We start from the raw sequence: 24,554 nt of genomic DNA, 5'->3' as shown, positions 1-24,554 counted from the left end.
TAGCTATTGTACTCAAGTTACCTACCCCAGGACAGTTTTGAGGGTTTGACCTTGCTGGAGTTGGTCTTTCTTTAACAAAACTTCTCTTTATTTAATCTACCTAGTACTTTCCAGTGCTTCTATTATTGTTCTTTTGTGGCCAATGTTTCAAAATTTTGGTATGAGAGTGAGGGAGAGACAGAAAGGATTAGAGGGCATTTGCCTTGCATGCAGCCAGCCTGGGTTCGATCCCTGGCATTCTATATAGTCTTCTGAACACTGCCTTGACCCAAAGACGGAAAAGAAGAAAAAAAGAGGAAAGGGTTGTAAGGGAAGCAGTGGGAGCTTGGAACTTAATGTAACCTGGCTCTCTATTTTAACATGAATTGGTACTGAACAGTCCCTTAAAATATGTTTTATGTCTTAAAAGTTACAATTATATATGTATACTCATGCATATTAATTTTAATCTTAGAAATGAAAATTTTGTTTTGTTTTGCTTTTGGGTTACACCCAGCAGCTCTCAGGGGTCACTCCTGGCTCTACACTCAGAAATCGCTCCTGGCAGGCTTGGGACCACATGGGATTCGAACTGCCATACTTCTGCATGCAAGGCAAAAACCCCACCTCCATGCTATCTCTCCGGCTCTTAGAAGTAAACTATTTTAATAAAAATGGTAAAATGGTCATTACTTTTTAGTAGTAGGAAAACATTCATCAAAGTGACTATATAGGTGGCATGATACTTTATTGCTATTTTCTGAAAGATTCTGGGGGATTGGAGAGATTTCAGGGATTAAGGTGATTCCTTGGACATTCCATACCAGGTTCCAGATCATGCACCATATATGATTCCCTAAGTGCTGTCAGAAGTGATTCTGGGGCCGGGAAGGTGGTGCTAGAGGTAAGGTGTCTGCCTTGCAAGTGCTAGCGTAGGATGGACCACGGTTCAATCCCCTGGTGTCCCATATGGTCCCCGCAAGCCAGGGGCGATTTCTGAGCGCGTAGCCAGGAGTAACCCCTGAGCGTCAAACGGGTGTGGCCAAAAACCAAAAACCAAAAAAAAAAAAAAGAAGTGATTCCATGAATACAGAGCCAGAGGTAAACATTGAGCACTGCTAGTTGTGTCCCCCCCTCCAAAAAAGAAAACAAAGAAATGTGTAAAGATGTATGTGCCATCTAGAAGAGCAGAATTTTTCAGTGAATATTTTACAGTAAAGTTACTCAATTTAAGAGACATTAAACAGATTATTTTGATTATTTTAACAAAATTCATGGGCTTTAAAAATGTAATGTTTCTTGGGGCTGGAGCTATAGCACAGTAAGGCATTTGTTTGCCTTGCACGCAGTCAACACAGAATGAACTTTGGTTGCGAATTCGAAATCCCATATGGTCTCCTGAGCCTGCCCTGAGTGACTTCTGAGCACAGAGCCAGTGTAACCCCTGAGCGCCTCTGGGTGTGGCCCCAAAACAAACAAACAAAGAAACAAAACCCAAACAAAACAATTGTAGAAAGAAATGCTGCTTTTCCCATTTTCCTATGAAGACACGAATCCTTCTGAATTTGTGCACTTACAGTATCTTGGACTTGCTCATTCCACTCACCGACCGAGCATGCGACACGGAGCCGGACAAAGTCAGCCCTGTGTACTCCGCAGTGTTTGGGGGGCACCAGGAGTGTGTGGAGAAATTGCTCTGCAGTGGTTACAGCCCCGATGCACAGACGTGTCTAGTCTTTGGCTTCAGCTCTCCTCTGTGCATGGCTTTCCAGAAGGAGTAAGTATGCCTGCTGCCTCGGTTATTTTCCCTAAAGGGAGATGTCCCCACAAGTGAAAATGGTTTTGTTTTTCCAAGTAAGATATATATTTATATGACAAATTGGTTTTGTTTTGTTGTTGTTGTGAGCCAACAATGTACCTTTGAGTTGATTTGCTAATTTAAGACATACAGGGGTCATAGTGATAGCACAGCAGGTAGGGCATTTGCCTGGTAGCGGCTGACTTTGGTTCAATTCCTCAGCATTCCATATGGTCCCTGTAGCCTCCCAGGACTGATTTCTTTTTTCTTTTACTTTTCTTTTTTGTTTTTGGGCTATACCCAGTGGTGCTCAGTGGCTACTCCTGGCCCTGTGCTCAGAAATCGCTCCTGGCAGGCTCAGGGTACCATATGGGATGTCAGGAACTGAACCTGGGTTTGTTCAGAGTTGGTCACGTGCAAGGCAAATGCCCTGCTGCTGTGCTGTCGCTCTGGTTCCCCAGGACTGATTTCTGAGTGTAGAGCTAGGAGTAATACTTGAGCACTGCTGGGTATAGTCCCCAAACCAATCAACCAAACAAAACCATAAAACAGGCAGAAAATAAGTCTTCTCTGATATACCCTATGCAGTGAAGTCCAGTAAAAATGAGGTGATGATGCCAGATTTATTTTCTTCCCTTATTAGATGAGGATTTTATTTCTAAAGCATAAACTCTGAGGGAATACTTTCAATATATTAAAGTAAATGCAGGCATTCTCTTAGATCTGAGTCCTCAAAGCAACTTGAGGTAAAACAAACTTTAATTATTATGATGGATGTGGTCAGAGAACCTAATAAGAAGCATGGTGATTGTAGTTGACGGCATTGTATTTCATCATTAGATTCACGAATAGACATAGTTACTATATACTCTCACTAAAAAATAAATATCTCAGGTGACAGATGTGCTAATTAACTAGATGGGAAATTCATTCACAGTCTATGCATACACAGAATTGTTAGGATATACACTTTAAATAACTCAAAATCTTATTCAGTTATTCCTCAGTAAGACTGGATAAACTTCAGTTTTCCTGATTTTTTTTAATCCTGGCAGGCTTGGAGGACCATATGGGAAACCAGGGATTCAACCCAGGTCAGCCACAGGTAAGGCAAATAAATGCCTTACCTGCTGTGCTATCATTTCGGCTCCCAGATTCTTTTTTTTTTTTTTTTTTTTTTTTGGTTTTTGGGCCACACCCGGCAGTGCTCAGGGGTTACTCCTGGCTGTCTGCTCAGAAATAGCTCCTGGCAGGCACGGGGGACCATATGGGACACCGGGATTCGAACCAACCACCTTTGGTCCTGGATCGGCTGCTTGCAAGGCAAACACCGCTGTGCTAACTCTCTGGGCCCTCCCAGATTCTTTTGTATTTTTAATGGGGTTGGAGTACAATATTTCTTTGTGTGGATCAGAGTATTTTAATTTATAAGTCTTAAAAATACTTTTTGTGCTAATCTGCAAAGATTCTATCATAGAGAAGAATTATAGATGTGAATTTAGTTTCTGTCCAGTTATTATCTGCAAGAGTCCCCTAAGATTTAAAATAGGCAGACAATAAGAAAAAAAATAGGCAGACAATTAGAATACAGTCTTAAAAAAAAAAAAAAGAACAAGGCCTGGTCTAGAAAAACGTACTATTTTTTTTTTTAAAAAACTTTATTTATTCGGGATTCAGAGAGGTGGTGCTAGAGGTAAGGTGTCTGCCTTGCAAGCGCTAGCATAGGACGGACCACGGTTCGATCCCCTCCGGCGTCCCATATGGTCCCCCCCCAAGTCAGGAGGGATTTCTGAGCATATAGCCAGGAGTAACCCTTGAGCATCAAAACAAAAAAAACCAACTATTTATTAATTTATTAACTGATTGATTAGTTTCTGGTCCACACCCAGCAGTGCTCAGGGATTACTCCTGGCTCTACACTCAAAAATCAGCCCTGGCAGGCTGGGGGACCACATGGGATATTGGGAATCAAGCCAGGTCCCTCCCGGGCCAGCCGCATTCAAGGCAAATGCCCTACTGCTGTGCTTTCTCTCCGGCCCCTAGAAAAAGTATTATCGAGTAATATCTGTGGTTGATCTGTAGTGCAATATGTCCAGACGGGCAGACATTTGTTTTATTCATTCATTCATTCATTCATTCATTTTTTGGTTTTTGTGTTACACCCGCCGATCACTCTTGGCTCAGCCATTAGCAATCACTCCTGGTAGGCTCAGGGGACCAAATGGGATGCCAGAATTCGAACCACCGACCAGTCTATCTCTCCAGCCCAAGACATTGTTTTTAATGATGCAAGATAGGTTGCTGGCTTAGCTGAAATTTTATTACTTTTCCTGAATTCACCATTATGTGTCATTAGACATAATTTGATTTCAATGTGTTCTAAACCTTAGATGCTGAACTCAAGTTTCTACCATCTTTTAACACCTACTATATAAAATAGTAATTTATTTCCCCTGAGTCTAAGATTTCAGGTACATATTAGAGTCTGAATCTTTGGGAAATTTTGTGTTTGGGTTCTCCTGGCTCTGCACTCAGGAATCACTCCTGGCAGTGCTCAGAGTACCATATGAGATGCTGGCAACTGACCTGGATCCACTGTGTGCAAGACAAGCACCTTACCCTCTGCAGTCTCTTTTTTTTTTTTTTGGTGTTTGGGCCACACCCAGTGACGCTCAGGGGTTACTCCTGGCTATGCGCTCAGAAGTCACTCCTGGCTTGGGAGACCATATGGGACGCTGGGGGATCGAACCGTGGTCCGTCCTAGGCTAGCGCTGGCAAGGCAGACACCTCACCTCTAGCGCCACCACGCTAGCCCCACCCTCTGCAGTCTCTTTCTGACTCCAATATCATAAACATTTTATGAGAAGTTACCTACTTGCTAGAGATACTTAAAAATTATTTGAGGTGATTGGTTTTGAAATCTGAAGTTATTCTGTTCATATTGAAAGAAAACTTTCAGGAGGTTCATAAACATGAAAGAGTTGACTATCCCCTCCACTCCCTTGTCTTCTAATTTCAGTCTCTTAGATATGTAGAAGCCATCACTGTCTGTTATTCTTCTGCCTCTGTTACTAATAGCTATTTGTAAGACATTTTTTGTTCGTTTGGTTTGTTTTGTTTTTGGGTCACACCTGGCAGCGCTCAGGAGTTACTCCTGGCTCTACATTCAGAAATTGCTCCTGACAGGCTCAGGGGATCATACGGGATGCCGGAATTTGAACCACCGACCTTCTACATACAAGGAAAATGCCTTACCTCCATGCTATCTCTCCAGCCCCTGTAAGACATATTTTTAATGTAAAAGTCTAACTTCTTTTTTTTCTTCTTCTCTTTCCTTTATTTTATTTTATTTTTTTGTGGCGGAGTTGTGAATTCTTTGGAATTGTGAATATTCTATTGAAATATGGTGCCCTGTTGAATGAACTGCATTTGGCATATTGTCTGAAGTATGAGAAGTTTTCAGTATTTTGCTACTTTTTGAAGAAAGGCTGCCCACTAGAACCGTGGAATCACATATCGGAATTCATGAGTCATGCGGTCAAAGCACAGGACAAGTACAAAGAATGGTTACCGTCTCTGTTGCTCGCTGGATTTGACCCATTGAAACTGCTGTGCAGTTCTTGGTAAGAAATTCCCCTGTCATGCACCTTGTCCTTTATGAGTAAATGTTCTGCCTTTCTTTGCCCTGTTTTCTTGACATTTCTGTGTAGTAGGGAGAGGGAAAGAGAGGGAAGGGAGATGGAATATAAGGATACAGTCCTAGAAAAGGGCAGAGGTAGCTGGAAGGAAGTGGTGATGGATGGATGCCAGAGAACTCTCCTTCCTTTCCCTCCCCTCCCTTTCTATCCTTTTCCTTCTCTACTACATGAATGTCTTGGAGGAGAGGGTATTGATTGTCTAGCTTTGCTTTCCTAGGAAGCTTTGTAAACTATACTCTCCCACCCCTAATTCTGACTCATACTTTTCCCCTGTGTGAGTAGCCCATTTTAAAATTTTGTGGTAATAAGTCACAGGGTCATACTATATTTATTGGTTGTATTGGGATAGAAAAGAGTTAAGAACCAGTAAATTACAAATTATTTGAAGTAGATTGATTGTAAAGTTTTAGTTATCTGAACTGAAAGTGCTGGTCGCATATATTTTATTCTAAAGGAATCACTTTAGTCACTTTATATTCATTAGGAAAAAAATACAGTTGGGAAATTTCACTTTAGCAGTGAAAACGTTTAACAAGGTCAGTTTTTGTTCACCAATCTGTTTTGAATGGATAAAGCCAGTGTTTATGCTGAAATGATAAATGTTTTTCTTTCTTTGATCAAATTTATTCTCAAGGAATAGTTATAAGTTATAGTTATAAGAAAAATTCTCCTCTAGAAATTCCAGTATGTTAGTCAAGTGGATTTTGGTTGTATCTTATTTGTGTCATATGTAACGGTGTTCTTTAATCTTTGTCATGTAAATTATAAATGTCTTTCCTAGGTAATGCCTGTCTTAAGCAGCCTGAAAAACGTATCTGGCTGAATAATTGCCTGTCACAATATAATCTACAAAGTTGAAATATTTTTTCAACTTTAAATGCAAGACTAGCTCCCCCACAATGCAATAGGCAAAAGTAAATGTCATCTATGTGTTAGGTTGATTAACTGTCATTTGCTTATGATTGTACAACTACTTTGTATACTGTAATAGCCTATGTAATACAGTAACAGTACATTTTTAAGTGGCATTATCAGCTGGGTAAAATAAATACACTGTTATATTAACTAAGCTGTGTAAACAGTTTTATTTTTCATGTGTAGGTTTAAATGACTATATAAAAAATGTCTTTGTGTTTGGTGACAGTGAGACTTAAAGCACATTCAAGGTGAAAAATGAAATCATTGAGCTGCTGGAAGTCTGAGGTGACTAAACCAGTGATCCCTGGCAGCCTACAAAATCAAGAAATTTCTTCTTGAAATATTTAAGAGTATTTTAATTTTTTTATTCTTGGTTGTGATTATATTGCCAGTATTTTGAGAAGGAAATGTTTGGTCCAAAGCATTTGTGCTACTCTTTAAGTTCTTAAATATGTCTGCATATTAGAGAACTAAGAATTTGGGAAGTCATCTTCATATTTTCTAAGTAGCTATAATGATACTTTGAGTTATGAGAGATAAGCTGTTTTGGGGAAGAAAGTTGAGTGTTGCTTGTTTTCTTTCCTTCCTTTTTCCTTTATCTTTGCTGTGACCTTATAAAGAATTTCTGTGTTTGAAGTAATTACCAGAGACTCTAATCATTTTGTTTTCTTCAATGTGATGGTAGAAGAGTATCTTATTGAGTACAAGATGGGTAATCTTGTTAAAAGAGTTTTCTCAAAGCTTCGACTATATTTTTTTGTGTCTAATGTTATGAGATCTCTGAAAATGTAATTCTGAAAGTATGACCAGTTCTAGTAATATCAGGTATTTATATAACATTTTATTGTTTTAAAAGTATATTAGAATTCTCATATTATTTTCACATACTCTCTTGAAATAGGTAATGTAAATATTATTTTCATTTTAAGACCAGGATCAAGGGCTTAAGGAGCAATGCTATTACAAATCAGAACTTTTTGTACTTATTGCAAAATTGTAGGATGGATGCAGCAAGCTGTTTTTCTCTAAAGTACAACAAGGAATCATGGGCCCGGAGCCTGTGGGGAGTCCACTTCCTTTGCATGTGGGCCAATCTGGGCTTGATCCTTAAGCACCTTGTATGATCTCACATGTACAGCCAGGTGTGATCCCTAAACACAAGAGTTAGGAATAAGCCCTGAGCATCTCTGTATTTGGCCCCAAAACCAAAAAAAAAAAAAAAATCAGTTATATCTCTACAACAACTGATCCAATTCATCATGGCCTATGTTCATAGTACCATTATTCATAGTAAACAGAACATGGAAACTTAAAAATGTCAGTAACAGATGACTGGATAGACACTCGGGCCGGGAAGGTGGTGCTAGAGGTAAGGTGTCTACCTTGCAAGCGCTAGCGTAGGACGGATCTCGGTTCGATCCCCTGGCGTCCCATATGGTCCCCCCAAGCCAGGGGCGATTTCTGAATGCCTAGCCAGGAGTAACCCCTGAGCGTCAAACGGGTGTGGCCCAAAACCAAAAAAAAAAAAAAAAAAGACACTCGAGGGAAAATACTCCTTTTTTTTTTTTGGTTTTTGGTTTTTGGGTCACACCCGGCAGCGTGCAGGGGTTACTCCTGGCTCTATGCTCAGAAATCGCTCCTGGTAGGCTCAGGGGACCATATGGGTGCCAGGATTCGAACCGATGACCTTCTGCATGAAAGGCAAACACCTTACCTCCATGCTATCTCTCCGGCCCCGGAAAATACTCCTTTACAAAAAAATGAAACAATGACAAAATGCTTGTGTCTTGACATGATTGTGCCAAGTGAAATAAGTAAAAAAAAAAAAAACTCAAGACAATTACCAGATGCTTTATCTTTTATGTGGACTATGACCAAAGAAAACATCTGGCCAAAAAGGATCCCAAAAAACGAACTCTTCTACTTTGTGAAAACTTTGGTAATGTCCTTAGATGAGGAGAGATGGGTGAGAGGAAGGCGCATAGGGGCCTTTTAGTGGTGTGATGACACTGGATCTTTGATCCAGTGGAAGAGCCAATCCTGTATACATGTTGAAGGTATAGTTTCCTAAAGTTTCATCATAAAATCAGTAAAAAACAATAGTATTTAGGACTTTTCTTAAACCAGTGATTTAAGTTCTTGTGACATTAGGGAAAAAAATTGAGTTTGTATTGTTATAAACTGTGATGTTACCTAAAAATAAAATGTATTTTTACTGTCTTAAACACTGCAGAGCCCTTAAAGATAAAAAGTAAGTTTGGAACAACCACTAAAGAGGAAGAAGTTGTACATTCCTGGTTATTGGGCAGACCCAAAGCCTCTCTCCTGTATGCTTAAATTAGGGATCACTTGGGGGAATTTAGGTTTCATCTTTTCGGTACTATTACATACCTGGAAGGGTGACAGTTTGTTCTCAGCAAGGCGGTTCAGTTGGGAGAGGATCATGGTAAAATAGTAATGACATTGGTTTATCTCTTTTTCTATTGCTTCTGTGGAATAGGAAATCTACGGTCTTCTTGTCATCTCCAAGGATAATTACCATATGGGGCTGGAGAGATAGCATGGAGGTAGGGCGTTTGCCTTCCATGCAGAAAACGGTGGTTCAAATCCTGGCATCCCATATGGTCTCCTGACCATATGGGATGCCAGGATTTGAACCACATATGGTCTCCTGAGCGTGCAAGGAGCGATTTCTGAGCGTAGAGCCAGGAGTAACCCCTGAGCACTGCTGGTTGTGACCCAAAAACCAAAAAACCAAATAAATAAAAAAGAATAATTACCATATTTTTTTGTACCATAAGATGCACCCCACCCCCAGTGCATCTATGGAGCAAATGCCTACTGGAGCTAAAGCCTGAATGCATGCAGGGGAGGAGAGCATCTGAAAACTATGTGCATTTTATGGTCAGGTGCATCTTATAGAGCGAAAAATTATGGTATTCTTCTCTGGGTTCTTCTACACAGTGAGTTTAGTTTCCTTTAGGATCAGTTGAAGATTATTCATATCTGCTAAATTTTGCTCTATTTACACAAACATTTTTTCCTACATCTGTTTGTCTTCAATGTTCAAACAATGTAAGGATAGATATATGATCGTTGTTTTAAGCATGAGCTCTTTGTATTTTTTGTGTGTAATGGTATGCCAAACTCTATTCCTGTAGGATTGATTCAGTCGCTGAGGACGTGCTCATCTTCTCGCTGGAGTTCACGAATTGGAGGGGACTCCCCCCAGAGGTTGATAAGATGCTCTCTGCTCGGGCCTCACGTTCCTCTGGGGCCCTTCAGCAGCACCTTGGTAAGAAAGCACAGTTCTAATAGTGTGCTCTGCCCTTTTTCTCTTCCTTCTCTAGCATGTGTCCTTTGAAAAGGTAAAAGCTGTTGGCAGACATGCATTGAATTGGGCATCGTTTACATTAAAAACATGTGAGGAAAGAATAAGGCTGTGGTGTTCCAGGGAGGAGAGACTCTGACCACTTCTGTCAACAGAATCACATTGGATTTTATAGGATCAGTCTTTGTACCAGCTAACAGAAAGTGGGAGTAACTTGATCTTTTTAATGTAATTATAGCCTCTGTTCTGTTCTTTCCACTGCTCTTAAATTTATTCATTTGTGGGAAGGCAGGGGGCCTCCTAGGTAGTGCTTGGGGACCCTCAGAGTCATACTCACTGATTTCTTGGTCAGCCAGGCTGGAGGTCAACCTTCTGTTCCAAACATTTTTATTAAAACAATGATTTGCCAAGTTTCATACACAGTGGTTTTAAGCATTCAATGTTCTAACACCAATCCCACCACAAGTGTCACCTTTTCCCAAACAATGCCCCCAGTTTCCCACTCTCCGCCCCAGCCTACCCCTTTGCTGATGAACAAATTTACTTCATGTTGTATGTTACAACACAGAGGTAAATGGAAATATCAAAACTTGGATCAATAAGTCAGTTTGTAATTATTGTTATATCTCAATGGTGTGACTAAAAATCATCTTCTAAGGATTTAGTGGGCTGTGGTTGGTGCTAGCTGAACCTTTTGTGTTACTGCTTAGGCTCACTGAGCAGGGTGGTCTTCTATGCGATTTTCCCATCAGATTCCCATGTGATCCCTCTATAGGCTGACACTACTATGGAAAATTGAGGAGTCACAGCTGCATATGTACCCTGAGGTCCAGGATCTCTAGAATAATTTAGTGGCTTGGCTGTTTGATGAGGTTCAGTTGTACAGCTGGACTGATTCTCTGCTGGAGAGTGTCAGGTATAACTCTGGGCTGCTGTGGCTTCAGGCATTAAAGGGGCTCTGCCTGCCCCCATTAGAGAAGACCCCAGAGCTGTCAGCTTGTACCAGTCTCCCTGGAAAGATTCAGGGGCCATTAAGTTCTTTTGAAGCTTAGTTGTGGAACTTGGCCATTTCTCTGCTGACAGTTGTGGGTTTGGTGATGGCTTCTGGGTTTTCTGAGGTGGGGAGGAGGGTGGGGAGGACTTTTATTTATTTATTTTTTATTTTATTTTTTTTGGTTTTTCGGGCCACACCCGTTTGATGCTCAGGGGTTAAGCACTCAGAAATTGCCCCTGGCTTGGGGGGACCATATGGGACGCCAGGGGAATTGAACCACGGTCCTTCCTTGGCTAGTGCTTGCAAGGCAGACACTTTATCTCTATTGCCACCTCGCTGGCCCTGGACTTTTAATTTTAATAAGGATAATTTAAACAAGAACAAGTCTTTTTTTGTTTTGTTTTGTTTTGTTTTTGGGCCACACCCAGTGACGCTCAGGGGTTACTTCTGGCTATGTGCTCAGAAGTCGCTCCTGGCTTGGGGGTCCATATGGGACGCTGGGGGAGTGAACTTCGGTCCATCCTAGGCTAGCGCTGGAAGGCAGACACCTTACCTCTAGCCCAACACGCCAGCCCCAAGAACAAGTCTTAGTGGGTACTAAAGAATATTTAGTTTATGATCAAAAAAAAATACTTCATTGGGAACATAACACTTGTTTGCATGCAACTGACCCAGGTTCAATTTCCAGCATCCCACATGTTCTTCTGAGACTTCCAGGAGTGATTCCTGAGTGCAGGTCCAAGAGTAACCCATGGTATCACCGGGTGTGGTCTAACACCCCACCACCACAAATATAAAGCTTCATTTTTTTTCTTTAGACTATGTATGGATACATATTTTCACTTTAATGTCTTATTCTTAAAAATAATATTATCCATTTTTATGCCTTTCCTTATTGCATATAAGTCAGTGTGTTAGTATGATTTTAACTGTAAAAGTGAACTGCGGAGGAAAAGTAGGAATTTATTGGTATTTTAAATGATTTATAATTAGTTTTCAGTTTTCATCTTTTATTAAAATTTGAAACTTGTAAAATCAGTGAATATAGTAGAAGCATATTTACATAAACAAACTTAAAGTAAAAACAACTATTTCTGTTTACTCATTTTTTATTTTAACTATAGTTTGTTAACCAAATTGTGTGCCATAAGTTTTAGGAATTCTTTTTTTCTTTTTTTGGTCTCCTCCCAGTGGTGCTCAAGGGTTAGTCTTGGCTGTACATAGGGTTCACTCCTAGTGGGTTTGTGGAACCTAATGGGTTGCCAAGATTCCAACCTGAGCCCGCCGTGTGCAAGGCAAGCATCCTATCCACTATACTACCTTTCTGGCCCAAGTTATAGAGATTCTTTATTGCTACTTTTACATAAAATATAACTTCATAAGACGTGTTGAATAGATTTTTGGCAAGTATACTTTTGCATATGAAGAAATGTGTCTTGTAATTTCTGAGGAAATTACATCTAAGTAAATATGCTCAATCAGAAACATTCAGTGAATGTGCTCTTGAACTGAGGTGTATTCAGACTGTTGGAGTAATTTCTGTTGAAGAGAAAAAAGTAATCTGCTTGAAGCCTGAGCCTTTCAGCGCCAAATTTTTGTAATGAGACTGTCGGAAAACTCACTTGCATGTCATTCTTAATATTGAGGAATTGCATCTGTTTTTTACTAATTATGTGTCTGCAGTAGAAAAGAACAAATATCTATTCAGCACAGAGAATATGGGACAATGGTTTTGGGAACAAAAGTCAGAAGAGGGAACACCTGCCAAACAGGGAAATTCCCGCAACACATCAACCAGTAGAGAAATGTGAGTTTCCTCGGAAGACTTTGGCATATGGCAAGTTTGTCCAGACGAAGGTGGAAATTGTGCATGAGACTAAATCCTTCAAGGCCTTCTTGTTTAATTAGGCACTAGATAGAGCTTGTATAGGATAATCATCATCATCTCTTAAGAGGATTTTATTATGGCTGAAGATTTGCAAATGCCTTTCTTGGCGGCTTTAGCATAGCTAATGCTTTTCTGGTCTGTTTTCCTAGCTCAGGCCTCTCCTCTAGGGTTCAGGTCCAGATACGCAGCTGCCTTCTGGAGGTCTTTGCTGAGTGTCTCCCACAATTGGACAGACTGAAATTCAAACTTGTCGTCTTCCCCTACACATCCTGCTGTTTCTCATATCTCCTGATTCAAGAGATGAGGAGGCTTGCCAGGGCTTTTCACCAAGACAGCACATTCTCCCTGGCAGCTATTTTGTTATTTCTTTCACTGAGAGCAGAGGTCCTCAACTGGGATGGCACTGCCCCCTTCTGGCCCCGAGATATTCTAGCAGTGCCTCCTAACCTTTTTGATGGTCAGAACTGGTAGGGATGCTGACACCTTCAAAGGGCCAGGGGCATAACCACACACCACAGTGTCATCTGATCCCACACACTAGCTATGCTGAGGCTGAGAAATAGTTTGTATTGCTTCTCATGTTGTCCAGACTTTAAAAAGTCTCTTTCATCCTGGCCTGGGAAGGCCCTTTTACTTGTTTGTATAGCAAACTACTCATAGAAGTGTTTGCTCGTTCTAGTTCTGTTTGCTCTCTAACGGTTCTCCTGTTGATAACAGGTATCATTGGAAAGCTGGATTTGAACAAGTATGGGAGGAAAAGATATGTACCTCTGATCAGTTGATGAGTCTTTCTAGAGTGCAGGCCTGTCTTGGGTTGCACAGAAGCTTGGCCGGCATTTGGGATTTGGAGCCTCCCGAGCCATGCTCAGGGACCAAGAGCTGTTATTGGTGACACTAGGCTTAGCACTGTTGCTGGGCGAGCAGGGCCATCCCGTGGTAGTGCTCAGATAGCCATCTGGGGTGCCATGCATTACTGGGGTCCTTGTGTTTGCATGTGCCCCTGACCACTCTCTAATGTATAGCGTTCTTTTTTTTTGTTTGTTTGTTTGTTTTTGGTTTTTGGGCCACACCCGGCGGTGCTCAGGGGTTACTCCTGGCTGTCTGCTCAGAAATAGCTCCTGGCAGGCACGGGGGACCATATGGGACACTGGGATTCGAGCCAACCACCTTTGGTTCTGGATCGGCTGCTTGCAAGGCAAACACCGCTGTGCTATCTCTCTGGGCCCAATGTATAGCATTCTTATTTTATACCACCACTTTCTCCAATATTGCCTTGTTTTACCAGTCATATGACTGTGATCACATACACACCCATTAGTAAGCATCTAGATCATTTCTATTCCTCACCCCTTTAGGTATACAAGTCTCCATCCTTCGGGAAAGATTTTCTTTCTCTCTCTCTCTCTCTCTCTCTCTCTCTCTCTCTCTCTCTCTCTCTCACGCACACACACACACATTAGATATACAAATCTCCATCCTTTGGGAAAGATTTTCACACACACACACACACACACACACACACACACACACACACACACACACACCCATTAGTAAGCATCTAGATCATTTCCATTCCTCATTTCTTTAGGTATACAAGTCTACACACATACACACACACACACCACACTACACACACCACACACACACACACCACACCACACCACGCCACGCCACGCCACGCCACACCACACCACACCATACCACACCACATCACACACTGCACACATACCCATTAGTAAGCATCCAAATCATTTCTATTCCTCATCCCTTTAGGTATATAAGTCTCCATCCCTTGGGAAAGATTTTTTTGTTTTTGTCCTAAGTCTTTGTTAAATCCTAGAGATGCCTTATACTTGGATCAAATTCTTTCTAATCCTTTTTCTTCCCTAAGTGACATGCCTCAAAAGTATACAAATTAAAAATATTACTATATTAATTATTGAATCAGGATTTTCCTCTAGGTTTTTATTTAGCTTAGCATTTTTAATTGCTTTATTTAAGTCATACAATATACACCATCCTTCACCAGTGCACCCTTCCTGTCACTGTCAACAATGTCTCCCATTTCCCTCCCATCCCCATTCCTGCCTTGCTCTAGGGTAGGCACATTTCTCTCTCTATCTCTCTCTCTCTCTTTTTCTCTCTCTCTCTCTTTTTCTCTCTCTCTTTCTCTCTCTCTCTCTCTTTCTCTCTCTCTCCCTCCCTCCCTGTGGTTTGCACTATTATTAATGAAGGGGTACATTGTTGTTTAGTTTCTCCCCTTTCAGCACCTAGTTCTTGTCCAGAGTGATCAGTTCCAACTATGATTGTGCCAATAGAAGCTTCACTACTCTAGCTATACTCACCACTCTTTGTGGTGAATTTTCTACCCTGGGCTGGACCTCCTGACTTTTGTCTCTGTTGTCTCTGGGTATTTGGGCCACACTAGGTTATGCTTAAGGCTTACTCCTGGCTCTGTGCTCAAGAATCACTCCTGGTGGGTTCATGGGACCATTGGGATGCCGGGGATCAAACCTAGGTCAGCTGTGGGCAAGGAAAATGCTCTATCACTGTGCTGTCACTTTGACCCTTATTTTAAATTTTTTTCATCAGAAATATATAGCAGGTAACATTTTTTCTCACTCTTTGTAGCTTTAATACTTTTTTGATTATGTGTTTTATATTTGCACCTCTTAGAAACCACCACTTTAATCACAAAGCTGTATATATATTTTTTTAATTCTTATTTATTGATAGCTCTTTTTGCTGAAAATTTCTTTTGATTTGATTTTATTTTATCTGACGTTTTTATTGAGACCATTGTGAATTATAAGTCCTTCATAGTTGGATTTCAAGCACGGTGACAGTGAACCAGTGTTGACCTCCCTCCACCAAAATTCTCAGCGTGCATCTCATACCTCTTCCCTTAGCCTCCTGGCCTACCAGTGTAATAGGTTCTTTTGGTTTTGTTTTGTTTTGTTTTTTGGCAACACCCAGTGACGCTCAGGGGTTATTCCTGACTATGCACTCGGAAATTGCTTCTGGCTTGGGGGACCCCGGGAGATCAAACTATGGTTTATCCTAGGCTAGCATCGGCAAGGGAGACTCCTTACCACTCCGCGCCACCACTCCGGCTCATAACAGGTTCATTTTAAGTTTAGATTATTATGTAGGTTTTGTGTGTGTGTGTGTGTGTGTGTGTGTGTGTGTGTGTGTGTGTGTGTGTGTGTGTGTGTGTGTGTGGTTTTTGGGTCACACCCGGCAATGCTCAGGGGATACTCCAGACTCCATGCTCAGAAATTGCAGTCATGGGAGACCATATGGGATGCCGGGATTCAAACTGATGACCTTCTGCATGAAAAGTAAGCACCTTACCTCCATGCTATCTCTCCAGTCCCGATTATTATGTAGTTTGGGTCTCTTGATTCTATTGTAGTTGACTTTGGCTTGGGTATTTAGTTCTGACCTTTATTTATTTTATTTTTCTTCAGCCAATGCACCTGACACCACTTGGCCCCCAGTCTGTGTTTCTGTCTGTCTGTCTTACTCCCTCTTTTCTGAATTTCTAGAAAAATGCAGAAATATGAGGTTAAAAAAAAACACAAAGTAATTCATTACCTAAGTCAGTGGTCCTCAAACTATGGCCCGTAGGCCACATATTGTATTTGTATCTGTTTTGTTTCTTCATTGCAAAATAAGATATATGCAGTGTGCATAAGAATCCGTTCATAAGTTTTGTTTTTACTATAATCAGACCCTCCAATGGTCTGAGGGACAGTGAACTGGCCCCCTGTTTAAAAAAGTTTGAGGACCCCTGATCTAAGTAATTCATGATCCATGAAGCATTCTGTCATAAAACTAACTATAGGTTACAGGTACACTAATTGTCTAGCCTTGAGTTCTTTTTTCATGGACCCAGAAAAAGTTCTACTTAATTGCGGTTGTCATAGTCAGGCTTCTGTTATCAGAAACCTTGGTTTTTGTACAGATCCTGTCATGGAGCATCTTCTGAATTCATCTCACTGTTAGGTGGTGAGGCAGGGAAACTTGCCCTGAAAGTAAGTTGTTGCTGTTTCCTAGATGGTCCTTCGAACAAATCGGTGCTAAGGTGGCATTAGGGCCTCTCTAACTGGAAGTTTTATTTCTGGTGCAGAAAACCATGCCATTTTCAATGATGCGATCCAAGATTTGGGGTTGGACGGTCAATGCTCGATCAGCTGAGGCCTAAGTCGAGTCACTATGACAAATGTTCAGGGTGAAAGGCACACTTGTACTATAAAATTTATAAGTTCCTATCCCTATTAGATAAGAACTTCTTTCTGTATGTAAGATTTCCCTATGTTAATGTGCCTATGCAAAAAGGAACGATGCCACATGAACAATACCACTGGTGCATATGGGGTTAAAATAATAAGTTAAACAATCTCTATTGTTTAACCTGATTCTAACCTGAACTCAGATCCCAAGAGAGATTTATCTACTAGAGTTTCCTACTAAACAGATCAGTTTTGGTTTTATTTTATTTTATTATTTTTGGGGGGTTTTGGGCCACACTTGGAGGCATTCAGGGGTTGGTTACTCCTGGGTCTGCACTCAGATATTGCTCCTGACAGACTCGGGGGATCATAAGAGATGCGGAGATCAAACCCAGGTAGATCCCAGGTCAGCTTTGTGCAAGCCAAACACCCTACTCCCTGTTTTTATTTTTACTTAATTTTTGATTATATTTTATACATATTTTAGTCAGTTACTTTGACTAAATATTTTATAAAATAAAAATTTTTATATCTGACAAATACAGGAAGTATTTAACTTATTCTCTTAATCGTACGTGTTTCATGGTGCAGGTAATGTTTAACAGAATAAATATAATGTGTATATATAAGTAAATATATACACACTGAATTCGATCTTCAGAAGCTTTTCACTGATTGTGTATTCAAAACATTGCAGAGATCATTAGATAAGATGATACCTGGGAAACATGCTATTTTTTTTACATTATATATATATTTTATTTAAACAACTTGATTACATACATGATTGTGTTTAGGTTTCAGCAATGTAAAGAACACCACCCATCACCAGTGCAACATTCCCATCTCCAATGTCCCAAATCTCCCTCCTCCCCACCCTACCCTCACCTGTACTCTAGACAGGCTTTCTATTTCCCTCATATATTCTCATTGTTAGGATAGTTCACAATGTAGTTATTTCTCTAACTAAACCCATCTCTGTTTGTGGTGAGCTTCATGAGGTGGGCTGTAACTTCCAGCCCTCTCTTTTGTGTCTGAAAATTATTATTGCAAGAATATCTTTCATTTTTCTTAAAACCCATAAATGAGACCATTCTGCATCTCTCTCTCTCTCTGACTTATTTCACTCAGCATAATAGATTCCATGTACATCCATGTATAGGAAAATTTCATGACTTCATCTCTCCTGACAGCTGCATAATATTCCATTGTGTATATATACCACAGTTTCTTTAGCCATTCATCTGTTGAAGGGTATCTTGGCTATTTCCAGAGTCTTGCTATGATAAATAGTGCTGCAAATCAATTTTATTGAACTAATTTTAACTGTTTTCGCCGTGGTAGCTGACCCAAACCAAAACAAAGCCATCAGAAACATGCTATTTTTAAAATGTGTCCTTATTTTAATTTTGGGGTCACATCAACAGTGCTCAAGGCTGAATCCTGACTTTGCCCTCTGGGGATCACTCATTGTGGATATCTAGGGAACAGAGGGTGTGCCAAGGAATCTAGCCAGGGTTGCCTCATCCTATCCTTAATGTATTCACCTATATTTATTTATTTATTTGGGTGGTGGGCCACACCCATTGATGCTCAGGGGTTACTCCTGGCTATGCGCTCAGAAGTCGCTCCTGACTTGAAGGACCATATTGGATGCCCAGGATCGAACCGAAGTCTACCCTGGGTCAGCTGTATGCAAGGCAAACACCCTACCACTGAGCTATCACTCCGGCCACCTATATTTGTATGTATGTATGTATGTATGTATGTATTTATTTATTTATTTATTTATTTATTTATTTATTTATTTATTTATTTATTTATTTATTTATTTATTTTGTTTTTTGGGTCACACCCAGCAGTGCTCAGGGGTTACTCCTGGCTCCATGCTCAGAAATCACTCCTGGCAGGCTCGGGGACCATATGGGATGCCATGATTTGAACCAATGACCTTCTGCATGAAAGGCAAATGCCCTATTTTCGCGCTATCTCTCCAGCCCCCTATATTATATTTAAAGCGTATTTATTTTTAAAAATCTTTTTATTGAAACCAATGTGAATTACAAGACTTTCACAGTTGTGTTTCAGGTACATAGTGAAAGTAAATTAGAGCCATTCCCACCTCCAGTGTTGACCTTCCTCCACCATTGTTCCCAGAATGCATCCCATACCTCCCCTCTGGACTGCTAGTGTAACTGGTCCATTTTGTGTATATCTTGTTATAGTTTGGGTCTCTTGATTCTATTGTTGTTAACTTTGGTTTGGGTATTTTAGGTCTGCACATATTTTATTTCCACTCAATGCTCCTGAGACTGTTTGGCCCCTGGGTCCCATCCACTTTTTTTTTTTCCTTTATTTTTCAATTTGTAGAAGGACATAGAAATATGAGTAGAACAAGATGATTAATCTTCTGTGGTCTGTTAAAAAAAAAAAAGGCAGGAGCCCCTATCTAGAAGCTATAAGTAAAATTAAAAGAAGAAAAAAGAAAAAAAGGGGGGGGTGCAGATGTGGCTTTTTTTTCCCACATAGGCATGTAAATGATAGGGAAATTAGAAAGGAAATTCCTGGGCCCAGAGAGATAGCACAGCAGTGTTTACCTTGCAAGCAGCCGATTCAGGACCTAAGGTGGTTGGTTCGAATCCCGGTGTCCCATATGGTCCCCCATGCCTGCCAGGAGCTATTTCTGAGCAGACAGCCAGGAGTAACCCCTGAGCACTGCCGGGTGTGGCCCAAAAACCAAAACAAACAAACAAAAAAACAACGAAATTTCCTTGGCCTAAGAGATACAGGGTGTCTCTACCCTTGAAGCATACAGGCTCTGGGCATCTTAGTTGTCAAACCCCAGGAAAGGTTCTGTGTGGTCATGGTTGTCAAAGTCAGTCTTCTGTAACTAGAGATCTTGGTTTTTGCACAGATTATAGGGCAAAACTTAGGATAAAATCGTATGGACCCAGGAACAGTTCTGCTGGTGGTTGTTGTAGTCAGTCTTCTGTAATTAGAGATCTTGGTTTTTGCACAGAGCCTTGGATAGAGGATCTTCTGATTTCATCTCTCTGTTAGGTGGTGATGTCAACCTACATCACTTTGCCCTTGCCCTTAAATCAAGTTGTTGCTGTTTCCTAGTTGTTAATGTGCCATATTAACCTACCCTGGAGCAAGTTGATGCCAGAGTGATATTAGGGCCACCCCTGGGGGGAGTTTGGTTCCTGGTGATGGTGCAGGGAACTGCCAATTCTAAGGTTGGGATTCTGGGTTGGGGGTTGGAAGTTCAATGTCTGATCAGTTGAGCTCTAAGTCAAGTCCCCATGAGAAATGTCCAGGTTGGAAAGCGGCCGTGCATTAAAAAAATTATGGGTCCTTATTCCTATTAGAAAAGAACTTTTTGGGGGCTGGAGAAATAGCATGGAGGTAAGGCATTTGCCTTTCAAGCAGAAGGTCATTGGTTTGAATCCCGACATCCCATATGGTCCCGCAAGCCTGCCAGGAACGATTTCTGAGCTTGGAGCCAGGAGTAACTCCTGAGCACTGCCAGGTGTGACCCCCCCAAAAAAAAAGGAAAAGAACTTTTTTCTATACATAAGATTTTTCCATTTTAGTGTGCCTATGTGAAAAACGAATGATGTCATATTATATTATTGGTGCATTTGTGGGTAAAAATAACATGCTATATAGTCTCTGTGCCCTAGTTTTGACTTGAGGTCTTATCCCAAACAAGACTTTTCTACTATAATTTCCTACTAAGTAGAATCAGAACAAGCAAATAAAAGCTGAGGGTTGGGAAGGTACCTCTACATATGGAAATAATCACTAAGAGTTATAACTATTAAGGAAATGTGTCTATAGAAACATACAAAGAAAATATAGATATCCCCATTAAGTTTTTTTAGATAGTCTGAGGGGGAGATAAGATTTGGGACACATTTTCATCCTGAACCTTGGTCTTGTGGAGTCTGAGAAATGGTTTATAATAGTCAGGGATCAGGTAGAATCCTCAAGTTGGGGATCCCTCTGTAGCTGAATCCAGTAGTAAGCAACAGTCCACATTAAGGACAGGTGGGAGTAAAGGGGATGTATAGAATGAGTCAGCAGGAGCGATGGCTGCAGTTAAAGTGATTTTTAAATGTGTTCTAACTTGAACCTTCTATCGGTACCTGTTTTGTTTGTTTGGGGCCTCACCTGACTGTGTTCAGGGCTTATTCCTGGCTCTGTGACCAGAGATCAGTCCTGTTGGGCTCAGGGGTCACAGAAGGTTCTGGGACTTGAACCCAGGTCCTCTGGGTGCAAGGCAAGTACCCTAGTTACTGTCCTGTCTCTGGGCCTCCTTGAAGATCAATACCTTTTAGTGTTAGTACATTCATGTCCCCATTCTCTCTCTCTTTTCTTTTTTTTTTTTTGGCCACACCTGGTGGCATTCAGGGGTTACTCCTGGCAGGTTCAGGGGCCCCTGTGTGATGCTGAGGATTAAACCTGAGTCAGCTGCATGCAAGGTAAACACCCTACCCACTGTGCTATTGTCTCTGCCCCCCCCTTTTTTTTCTATTTTTGAAGAACTGAAGGTCGGAATATTCGACTTGCTCAGAATCTCACAACTAGTTAACTGGTTCTTCAGCCCAGCACAATTCTTATTGCTTGACTTTTCCTCCCATTCCACTCATTGGGCTTATCTGTCTATTCTTCACATTCTCATTTCCTCTTGTAGGCTGCCTGTTAATTACTTTTCAGAGTCCTTATGTGGTTGTCTCATTTTTCGATTGCATGTGTTTTGTTTTAGAGCCATACTCAACTGTGTTCAGGACTGAGTCCTGATTCTGTGTTCAGAAACTGTCCCTGGTAGTACTGGTGCTGTTAGCAGGAAGAGCCTATGTGGATTGAACATAGTTTTGCTACATGCAGAGCAAATATTTTAACTAATGTACTATCTCTTTGGCCGCGTTGTTTTGTATTTTGTATAAGGATTTTCATTGTGATCAGTGGAAGAGAGCGGGTATACAAGTATATTAAGAAAGATGATGAGGGCCGAAGAGATAGCATGGAGGTAAGGCGGTTTGCCTTGCATGCAGAAGGACAGTGGTTCGAACCCCGGCATCCCATATGGTCCCCCAAGCTTGCCAGGAGCAATTTCTGAGTGTAGAGCCAGGAGTAACCCCTGAGCACTGCCGGGTGTGACCCAAAAACAAAACAAAAACAAAAAAGAAAGCTGATGAACCTGGGGCCAGAGTGATAGCACTGCAGAGAAGGCGTTTGTTTTGCCTTGCATGCAGCAATCTTGTTTGTTCCGAAGTATCCCACTTAGACCCCTGAGTATTGCCAGGAGTAATTTCTGAGCACAGAGCCAGGAGGAACCCCTTAGTGCCACTGGGTGTGGCCCCCAAACAAAAACAAAACAAAAAAAGACTAAGAACCAAAGGATAAGAACCAAATCTATAGAGTGGATTTGTATGTTGTACATATAAATACTGGTTCCATGAAATAGTAATTTTGGTATTAGTTTGAATTACAGATTAAGAAGTATGAAATTGAGGTCCATTGAGATAGTACAATGGGCGGAGTACTTGCCTTGCACAAAACCAACCTGAGTTTAGTTCTTGGTATGGCCCCCTGAGTTGTCAGGAGTGATCCCTGAGTGCAGAGCCAGGAGTACTCCATGAGCAAGTCAAGGTTCAGCAATTTAAGGTTCATCCAGGAGGGGCCAGGTAGGACAGCACTTGCTTTGCACGTGCGAGGACTTCAGTTTAAGCCCTGGTGCCAAAAACAGGTTTATTTTGGTCACTGTGTCTGCCTTGGGTTTTAGTAATATTTCATATAATATGTGGTATTTTGTTTGGATTCTTTTGTCAGTCCTTGGAATGAAATGAACAAAATTACAAAATTCTAGATAGGAGTTAAAAACGATTGCTTGTTTGCACAGAACCAAGTCCTAGGCTCTGAAAATGATAATCGTTGGAAGGAGAAAAGGGAGGGGAGGGAAAAATGAATAGAGTGTTTTTTGTGGGGGCTTTTGTGATGGGTGCTCTGAGTGCCATATATGTACATATGGGGATTATTCATATGCTGACGGACTCACATCACCAGTGCTCACACTTGATTGGACTAACACACCTTATAGCCCATCACGGTGTTAAAACTATACCCCTGAAATTCTGTAGTAGAGTAAACCAAGGATAAGTGAAAATAAATGTAGCTTACTTGTTAACAGATCTAGAGATAAGCTTAGTTTAATATACTAAATTGAAGATGATTTAGGTTAGAAAGGTGAATTAATAGCAGGGGAGTGCAGTTAGGGCAGAGAAAGGACCACTGTGACAATGAGACTCTGGACAAGAACTGGGTGCTGAAAGGAGGGAAAGTGATAGGCACAATACCCCTCAGTAACAGTATTACAAATGATGGTATCTAAAGGGAGTGAGAGAGTGAAAAAGAGAGAAGAGAGAAAGGAGAAAGGAGAGAGAAGAGAGAAAGGAGAGAGAGAAGAGAGGAGAGAGAGGGAGAGAGAGAGAGAGAGAGAGAAGAAAAATGTTTGCCACAGATACAGGTAGGGCAGGAAGGAAACTGGGGACATTGGTGCTAGGAAATGTGCACTGGTGAAGGGTGTTGGATACTGTATGACTGAAACTCAGTCACGAACAGCTTTGTAACTGAAAATAAAATCAACTATATTATGAACAACCATGTAAACCAGTGTTTAAATAAAGTGATTTTTACAAATAAAAATGTGTGACTAAATATTTTTAGCCTGTTAACACTAATTCAAGGAGAGATTCAGCCAATTAAAATCTGGTTTTCAGAGGTTTTTGTGAGGAGATGTTTGACATGCAGCTTCTAGGCGTGTCATATTATCAATTCAAGGCATGACCAGCTCCTTTGTCAGCCTGGCAACAGCACATCTGGAAAGTCTGTGCATCACTAAAGCTTTCATAAGAATCTCGCATGCTTTGAAGTGTCACGTATACGATTATAAAATCCCTTTTATTCACTGGCATCTTAAATGAAGATGGCACTGATGGGCATATTGCCTATATCAATAATCTACAGATGAAAGACTCCCTCAGTTCCCATGAATCCAGTTCTTACCTGTAGATCTCATCTGTGGAGATGGCAAGGAAAAAAAAAAAACCAAAGTAATGCAATACAATTGGAACTAAGAACTGAAGTAATCATACACTTTCCTTTCTTATTAAATACATAAATCTCCTGAGACATGATAGTTTCAGTCATTTAGAAGGGCTAGAGCACTGTTTGGGGCTTATCATAGTTGATAGAATTTGAGACTTGAACTTTAATAATGTGTCTTGTATCAATGGTGTTATTAATGAGGCTGTTGACAAATGCCAGAAATTTAGCTTCCAGTACCGCATGTGCACTACTCCAGATTGGCTTGACTACAGATAATTAAGCTTCCACACACATCACTATAGCAGACTGTGCAGTTGGCCCTGAGGGTGGGCCCATGGCAGTGTGTGAGGCACTGGGGAGGGGAAGCAGCTAGCCTGGGGACATAAGGGAAGTGGGAAGTGCTTTCAGGGAGTCCAGAGAGTTTGTGTATCTTTGTATCTGCCAAATCTAAAGCTGGAGACACAAATAAGGATCCATTTGCCCCAGCCAGCAGGCAGCCTCCCTGGCTTCTTACCTTCCTATCTTCCCTTTGGGGTTGCACTTAAGTGTCTTAACAAGAATATGCAGAAATGAGGAGATTTGACTAAATAAAATACAGGT

The 24,554-nt window shown here is 41.0% G+C and overlaps 1 protein-coding gene across 1 annotated transcript in view; it reads left to right on the top strand.

Annotated features, from left to right (window-relative positions):
* Positions 1-24,554, top strand: part of ASB3 (ankyrin repeat and SOCS box containing 3) — a 60,371-nt gene that overhangs the window by 34,775 nt on the left and 1,042 nt on the right. Inside the window, exons 7-9 of the mRNA XM_049784803.1 lie at positions 1,559-1,756; positions 5,143-5,400; positions 9,555-9,688. Of these exons, the coding sequence (XP_049640760.1) occupies positions 1,559-1,756; positions 5,143-5,400; positions 9,555-9,688 (590 nt within the window). The remainder of the gene's footprint in view (positions 1-1,558; positions 1,757-5,142; positions 5,401-9,554; positions 9,689-24,554) is intronic.

This window comes from Suncus etruscus, chromosome 12, assembly GCF_024139225.1.
Source record: "Suncus etruscus isolate mSunEtr1 chromosome 12, mSunEtr1.pri.cur, whole genome shotgun sequence".
Lineage (NCBI taxonomy): Eukaryota > Metazoa > Chordata > Mammalia > Eulipotyphla > Soricidae > Suncus > Suncus etruscus.
This window is presented reverse-complemented; position numbering and strand designations above follow the sequence as displayed.